The sequence below is a fragment of the Lactuca sativa genome, chromosome 5 (genome assembly GCF_002870075.4).
Source record: "Lactuca sativa cultivar Salinas chromosome 5, Lsat_Salinas_v11, whole genome shotgun sequence".
Lineage (NCBI taxonomy): Eukaryota > Viridiplantae > Streptophyta > Magnoliopsida > Asterales > Asteraceae > Lactuca > Lactuca sativa.
This window is the reverse complement of record NC_056627.2, coordinates 113,306,881-113,315,008: the sequence shown is the minus strand read 5'-3', so window position 1 is coordinate 113,315,008 and position 8,128 is coordinate 113,306,881. Positions and strand designations below refer to the sequence as shown.

The 8,128-nt window shown below is 37.9% G+C and overlaps 1 protein-coding gene across 1 annotated transcript; it reads right to left on the bottom strand.

Moving 5' to 3' along the window:
• Positions 1 to 2,830: 2,830 nt before the first annotated feature.
• LOC111911660 (copper-transporting ATPase RAN1) lies at positions 2,831 to 7,913 on the bottom strand. Its single transcript, XM_023907411.3, has 9 exons — positions 7,421 to 7,913; positions 6,550 to 7,164; positions 6,036 to 6,465; positions 5,646 to 5,971; positions 4,960 to 5,018; positions 4,525 to 4,870; positions 4,237 to 4,434; positions 3,601 to 3,858; positions 2,831 to 3,513 (listed from the first exon to the last, which is right to left on the bottom strand). The coding sequence occupies exons 1-9, from the start codon at positions 7,751 to 7,753 to the stop codon at positions 3,037 to 3,039; spliced, it is 3,042 nt and encodes a 1,013-aa protein (XP_023763179.1). The 5' UTR covers positions 7,754 to 7,913; the 3' UTR covers positions 2,831 to 3,036.
• Between the last annotated feature and the right edge of the window lie 215 nt (positions 7,914 to 8,128).

The window sequence follows — 8,128 nt, the reverse complement described above, 5'->3', positions numbered from 1 at the left end:
AGCAAAACCCTAATTCTTAGACTTGACACCTATTTAAACATCCTCAAGCCTCTTAGACCAAACCCTAATCAGTCTCCATAGCCTCATTTCGCCCTTTTACTCCATATTTCCTTGTGAGAGTGTTCTTGAGCTTAAAGAATATATTTGTGGCCATTTTAGAGATTATTCAAGAAGAAGAAGTTAGCGATCAAGTTTGGTGTGGCCTTGAGCTTCAAGATCTTGCATCTAGTTCAACTTGAGAAGCTTCTGGAGGTATAAAGTCTTAATCTTGCCATCTTATTCATTAGATTGAGCTAAGGTTTGCTATATTGTTCCTTTTATGTTCATGGATCATCTCTTGGGAGTTTGAGCAACTCCAGAGCTTAGGAAGGGTAGATTTGAGGTCCCTTAGTTCATTCATACCATAAAAATGCAGTCTTGATGAGTATTTTGACCTCATGCATGAGTTAAGACCCTTGGAGAGGTCTTAATGGGTTATAAAGGGGTTATGGGGAACATATGGAACATGCAAAGGCATAAAGTTGTCAACTTTATGCCTTAAGGCATCTTAATGGACTCAGATCTAAAGTTGGACGTCAAAATCCCAAGCATTAAGAGCTTAATGGTCATTTGTGCATGTCCGACTTGTACGCCGCATGTAGTAGCATGCACACAACATGTACTGCTTAAGGAGCTAGTACGATAAGCGTACTGGAGGGTACGCAAGGCGTACGCAGTCATATGAGTTTTGGACCCGCAAGCCATCGAGTCTTATTCAACGATGGGTTTATACTCCTTTCTGAGTTTTGGGCTGATTTTGGTATTTTGGTGCCATAGTTGTTTTGGTTGGGCCTTATTAGGCCATATGGCCCATTAATAGATTTGGACATAACTTTGAGCCCATTAGCAAAGGAAAGACTCTTGGTCCATTATGGAAGGACTTATGCATAGGTAATTGGGCTCTTTAATTAGATTGTACTTCATCCTAATTTTGGGTTAATGGCATTATTGTTCAGCACAGGTAGTTTCAGACTGTTAGGCGAGCAACTTTCGAGTTCAACAGACAGAGGTGAGTCTCCTCACCATACCAATGGGTCGAAGGCACCAAGGCCGATCCATTTTGTGATATGTGGTACACTAGTTGATATAGTGATATGTGGTATACTAGTTGGTTATATGTTATGTGGTATGCTAGTCGTTTCTGTGATATTTGCATGAAAGATCATGGGGGGAGCCCATGACACTTGGATTGATGTGGGGGAGCCCATGACATTGCAGGTAAAGACCATGGGGGAGCCCATGGCTTTCCAGGTAAAGACCATAAGGGGAGCCCATGACACATAGGTGTAAGACCTTGGGGGGAGACCATTGCATCATGGAGTAAGACCCTAGGGGGAGCCCACAACATCCAAATACGTTTATCTGTTTATATGCATGGCTTATGTGATTCATATGGATTATATGATTATGTGGATTATGTGGGTATGCTCTAGGGAACTCACTAAGCATTAGCTTACAGTTTGTTGGTTGTTTCAGGTACTTCAGGATCTAAGGGCAAGGGTCCGACATGATGACGCGACATGCACTTGCTGACGTTTTATCTGGGACACTCGGATGTTATGAATAATTTATTTGATGTTATGGATTTTGAAAACAAATGTGAATGGAAATGTTATATCTTATGAAAATGATTTGATTATTTAAAATGAAATTTTTTATTGGAAATTTGGGCTGTTACACACACACACACACACCATCTTGATGACTCAACTCCATTTCTAAAATCGTTTGTGTATCTTGAGTCCCATAAATCGAAACTCATCTCAGATTCTAGGGTTTTCGATTTATGAAATTCAAGGGTTTCAATGGTTTTTCAAGTTTTGAACTTCAAGGTTTTTCGAGTTCACTTGTGGTCATCCTGTGTGTAGACATACATATACACGCTCAATCGAAAAATCAAAGTTGAATATGGAAAATAAACCAAAAAATCGAACCAATAACTCGAATATGAACAAACTAAAAAACGAACTCGAATATGAAAAACCAACCAAAAACTTGTTCTTGTGTTCATCGTGTGTGTAGAACCAAAAAAATCCCTAAATCAACAAGTTTCCTTTTTTGAAAACCCTAAATCGAATCTAAATTAAGTGTTTCTTTTAATTAAAAACACCCTGAATCGATGGGTTCTCCGTTTGTATGTGCGTATGGGAGAAGAACGATGAAGCCTCATGTTAGTTCTCTAAAGGAAATCAACTGTAGGTGGTTTTTCAAAATTTGAAATCGTTATCTTGAAATGCTCGAAATCTAAAATGAAACTCCAAAAGAAGCTTGATTTTTGAAATCTTTTAGGGTTTCTTTGTTCATGTTCGAAATTTGAAATGAAGGTTCAACATTTGAAAGGAAGCTTGAAATATAAAGCTCGACAAACAGGTTACCCTTACAAATCATTATCCTATAATATTTTGGTGAAACTAGGTAACATATGATATGATATATATGATAGACCCTTAAAATTTTGTTGTTTAGAAAGGGTTGCTTTTACTTAATTCATGGTTGTTATAAGGAAAAACACTTAAAAAGATAAAGATTAGATCATGCTTCGCTAAACATGATAGATGTAATTTTTATGAACTTAACAAGTATAGAAATGATAAATTTAACAGGAAAAATCAACATAATATGTCGGATAAGCTGTGCTTTCTATTTTGAACACCCGTCCATTAAAAGAACTCTTTGAGGCATTTGTTGACATATAGTATAATGGTCTATTTCTTTACAAAAATAAACATTCCTTTTGTTTTTGTTTCCTATTCTATTTTTATCCTTTTCTTTTATATGGGTTTTCTCGATATGAATAATAAAGAGATACAAGAAGCTGCATTTACGTTAAAGAGACATTATACATCAAGTAAAGCAATGAATAAAATGTACATCAACACACACACACAAACAAAAACACAAAAATCAGATCTATTTAGCCCTCCATTTTTCCTTCTTCACAATGTTATAATACCCAATTCCCCTTTTAGCCTTTTAGGCTTTTACATACAATCCAATCTACTCTACAGTTATTTCCAATATTGTAGTAAGTCTCGGTTTCTTATATCTTCTTAAAAGCAAAGAAGAGCATACAACACTTACAGATGAGAGTGCCATACATGCACCAGCCACCCACGGTGGCAACTTGAGCTTTATCCACGGAAAGAAAACTCCGGCTGCAATCGGAATCGAGATCAAGTTGTATGCCATGGCAAAAACGTAATTTAATCGGATACGAGTGAAGGTCTTTCTCGAGAGATCAATGGCTGTGATCACATCTTCCAAGTTGTTTCTCATTAGAACGTAATCAGCCGCCTCGATTGCGATGTCGGTTCCTGCTCCGATTGCGATTCCAACGTCGGCTGCTGCCAAGGCAGGGGAATCGTTGATTCCGTCTCCCACCATCGCCACTATGCTGCCGTCTTTTTGAAACGAACGAATGACATCGGCTTTTCCGGCCGGCATCACCTCCGCCCTTATGTCATCAATGTCCACCTGCACAAGAAATAAACAAATAACCTTTAATCCATCCAGTAGGCTACACTTTTATTTATTTACTTAATAAAATAAAGAAAGTCGTACCTCCTTGGCCACAGCCTTAGCAGTCCGCCAATTGTCTCCGGTAACCATGATAGGTCGGATACCCATTTTCTTAAGGCCTTCCACCACCACAGCCGCCTCTCTCTTCAACGGATCCGCCACCCCTACCACCCCAATCAGTTGTGTATCACATGCCACCAGTATACCTGTCTTTGCATTTTCTTCTAACTCAACCACAAAATCTTCAACATTGGTCGGAATCGTGATTCCATTCTCAGTCAGCAAACTTCTGTTACCAACCTGTTCAATCATACAATTTCCATCATCATGTTTGGTAATTTTATTATATTATATTTATATGTAAATACAGACAATATATAGTTTTAACTCTACTGTGTATGATTATGACTGATGAATTTTCTAATTACAAAAGTAAACAACTAAACAAAATAAAAGCTTATTAAAACCCAAATAAGATTATAGAATAGACAAATAATATTGTAATTTAACTAAACAAGTGAACCTTGGAAAAGATATTTGTATTATATATATAAAAACATGTGATGTAATGAATATCAACAAAAAAAAAAGTTATTATTATGTTTGTTTCATTCCAACCAAACACTAATAAAATATGACCAAACCAAACAGATAAAACACAAAGTGTGAGTATCTCACCAAAACTTGCTTGCCATCAATATAACATCCAACACCTCTTCCGGGAATTGCGGAGAAATCAGAGACATCTAGAAGCCATCCGGACATTAGGGACTCATTGTCTTTATGAGAATCTTTGGTTGTTGCATTCGGGTCAAAGAATTGAAAATGGCGAGCATATTCCACTATTGCCTTCCCTAATGGATGTTCGCTACTTGCCTGAAACAATTTTGCAATTTTAGATATATAATATAATATTCGTAATGCTTCAGATATCTATCTAGATTCTAAAGTACACTCACTACACACCTCAGCAGACGCTAATAATCTGAGGAAATCTCCACGATCCATTTCCTGCGTGAACAGTTTGACTGTTGTGACCGTGGCTTTACCCTGAGTCAAAGTTCCGGTTTTATCAAAAATGACGTATTTAACCTTCTGGGCCCTCTCCAATGCATCACCCCCTTTGATGAGAACACCGTTATTGGCTCCAACCCCGGTTGCAACCATGACAGCAGTTGGGGTGGCCAAACCGAGTGCACACGGACATGCAATTACAACAACTGATATTGAAAACATAAGAGCGAATACAAAGTGGTTTCCGTTTTCGGGTAGCCATTCTTCTGGGTAAGCTCCAAGTGATCCGCTCACATACCTAAATCAAATTTACCACATGTCATTTCTCTTCTCTTCTCTTATGTATTAGTATGTAATTTATTGCAAGTCTATGGATTGGAAACTTACCACCCTAGCAACGTCATTAATGACAAACCGACCACCATAGGGACAAAAATGCTTGCAACCTGAACCACACACATATATATAGTCATAATACGCATAATAAATGAATTGTCTTTTAATATCATACTTACAATAACCAAATTTATATAAATTTCCATTTCTTTCATGTCAAAAATGCAAAGAGATTCCTATTAAATTCCACCCATCTGCCCATTGTAAGGGTAATAATAACATTGTTGCATGGATCGGATAATCAGAAACATAGTTATCATGTGAGTTATAGTTGGTGTGTTCTTGTTTCTATATGTATAAACTTGATATTCTGTTAGGGCTTGTTTTTTTTTTTCATCAAATGCTGTCTAATAAAGAAACAAATTTGTTGCATAATCGGGAAGAGAGTGTATGTTGTTTCATAAATATGCATTTAATCCTTTTAAATATAAACACTCCAACCATAATTCACATGTCTACTTACAATTATTCAATTTATGCAACAATGTTTTACTTTTTTATGCAACAATATTCCATGTTTGTATATACATATGCAGCTGACACGAATTATACAACAAGTTAGGAGTAAAATAAGGGATGTTCTGGTGGTTGCTTGTTTAGTATGATAAATAAAGAGATCTGTGGCATAAGGGTGCATAAATAATAAAAAGTAAAAAGAAAGAGGAAAGTTGAGTTACATAATCAGCGAATTTCTGAATAGGTGCTTTTGACATTTGTGCAGTCTCAACAAGAGAAATAATCTGGCTCAAAACAGTATCAGAACCAATTTTAGTTGCCCTGACATGGAGTAAACCATGAAAATTGATTGTACCTCCAATCACCAATGAGTCAACCTCCTTCAAAACAGGTGCTGACTCACCAGTCACCATACTTTCATTCACATGACTTGAACCCCACTCAACAACACCATCCACTGGAACTTTTGTACCTGGAACCACTTTTAATACATCACCCGGCTGAATCAGCAATGCATCTATTTCCCTTTCTCCAATGTTCTTTCCACCTATCAAAATCAATTTAAAATATTATTTTCTATAAATAATAAATAATAAGTAATAAATAGATACCTTTGTCTTTAAGGAGCAGCAAAGCGGTTGCGGGCACTAGTTCCACCAACTTCTTTATAGCATCTGATGTTTTCCCTTTCGCAAGAGATTCCAAATACTTCCCAAGCAACACAAAAGTTATCAACATGGCACTTGTTTCAAAATAAGTCGGAGACCAAAACCCAGTGATGGCACCATACAGAAGGGCATAAACGGAATAAAAGTATGATGCTGTGGTCCCCAATGCCACCAACACATCCATATTTGTTGAACCGTTACGTAATGCTCTGAAAGCCGCAACATAAAAGCGTTTCCCAATACCAAACTGAATAATAGTAACCAGTATCCAGCTCAGCCAATCACCCATCTGGAAGGGCCCACATCTCCATAGCAATAATGCGTAAACAAGCGGTATGTGTGGGCATATGAATCGCATCAAAAAGATTGGAAACTGCACAAAAAAGTTACTTACTTACTTAGTGCAATCCATCAAACCCTCCACATACCCATTATTTAATTTAATCAATCTACTTACACTCAGGAAAAGACTGGATGTGAACAGCCTATACATCTTTGATGATTCTTCTTCGTCTTGAGATACCATTCTTGTGTACGGGTTCTTTACATGCATCTGAAACCTCCCGCAGCTTTCTCTAACAATTGCATCAACTAAAGATCTTGGACCAAGAATCTCGGTATCAAACAGAACATTTAATTCTCTTGAACCCCGGTTAAAACCAAATTCTCTAACTCCTCTCAAATTGCAAACTATGCTTTCCAATGTCTGTGCATCCAACTCGTTTGATACCCCAACAACACCCAATATAATCTTATCCTGCTCGCTACTCTGTACAAATGTGGCATCAAAACCAGCATCTTCAATGGCGCTCACAATTTCCTCCTTACTTATTACCAAAGGATCATACTCCACTTCCCCTAATGAAGTTGGAAGGGCAACAATGGCTCTTTTCACACCAGGTAGCTTTCTTAGGATACCTTCAACGGAATTAACGCAAGCTGCACATGTCATGCCTCCAATTGTGAACTGCCCTACGAGACTTCCTTGCGGCTTTGTGCCAGAAGTACTCTTTTCCTGTAGAATCTCCGCTTCAAACCCTGCATCTTCTATTGCATTCTTAACATCGTCTTCCTGTACAAATTACAATTAGGATAATTCTGGTGCTAAGAAAAATAAAAGGTTCAGATTCAAAATTTCAGACAACGACTCAAAAACAGTAAAGGGAACAATCTTTTAGGTTCGCCATGTCCCTTGTAGATCAATCGGAACAATTGCCGATGCTTATCACCCGAATCAGGTTTATAAGAAAATCAATTTTTTTCCTTAAAACCCATCGGAGGACTAATCAAAGACTGAAAGTGATTCATGGCAGGAACAACATACTGACCTTGACCAAATTGGGATCGAAGACTACATCGGCTCTGTGCTGCAACAAGGCGACAGAAGCACTTACGACGCCATTTAAACTCATAAGAGCTCCTTCAACGGAATTCGAACACGCTGCACAAGTCATCCCTGTAACTTTCACCTGAATTCTCTTCATACCCCCTTCTTCTAAACCGTGTCCGCTTTTACCTGAATCAGCAGTATTATCATACCCGTCTTCATATGAATCCAGCAGTCTAACGTCCTCGAGGTCACCGCCTACATCGATCGCCAACGAATCACGGTCGCCACCACCAACCCCCGTCAGCTGGAGGTCTTTGAAGGTCGGCGCCATTGCAAAACCACAGCGACTAAACAACTATGTATATATTTCCTATATATGTATATATTCAGAAGGAGGAATAGATGTACGTATATGCTGGATGAGAGAGAAAAGTGTGGGAGAGAGGTGGTGAACACAAACAGATTGAAAAATGGTGTACTATAAGAAAACCAGTCTTGGTGGGTAAGGGCAGGTAAACAAATACATATAATTAGCGATGTTTCACTTAGGCCCCTCCTTTTTACTATTTAATCGACATACACCCCATAGATTACAACAACTCTTTCTGCACCTCTGATATTTTTGTATTTTATGGATATGACCCAAATTTTAACTACACATTCTCTATTAATAAATTATCACTTTAGCTGTTTACCATAACAAGTA

Excerpts from the sequence above, each read along its gene's own strand:
- LOC111911660 (XM_023907411.3), bottom strand. The coding sequence starts at position 7,753 with ATGGCGCCGACCTTCAAAGACCTCCAGCTGACGGGGGTTGGTGGTGGC. Across the intron at positions 3,859-4,236 it reads TTGATGGCAAGCAAGTTTTG|GTTGGTAACAGAAGTTTGCT; the intron begins GTGAGATACTCA and ends ATGATTGAACAG. Across the intron at positions 3,514-3,600 it reads CTAAGGCTGTGGCCAAGGAG|GTGGACATTGATGACATAAG; the intron begins GTACGACTTTCT and ends TTTCTTGTGCAG.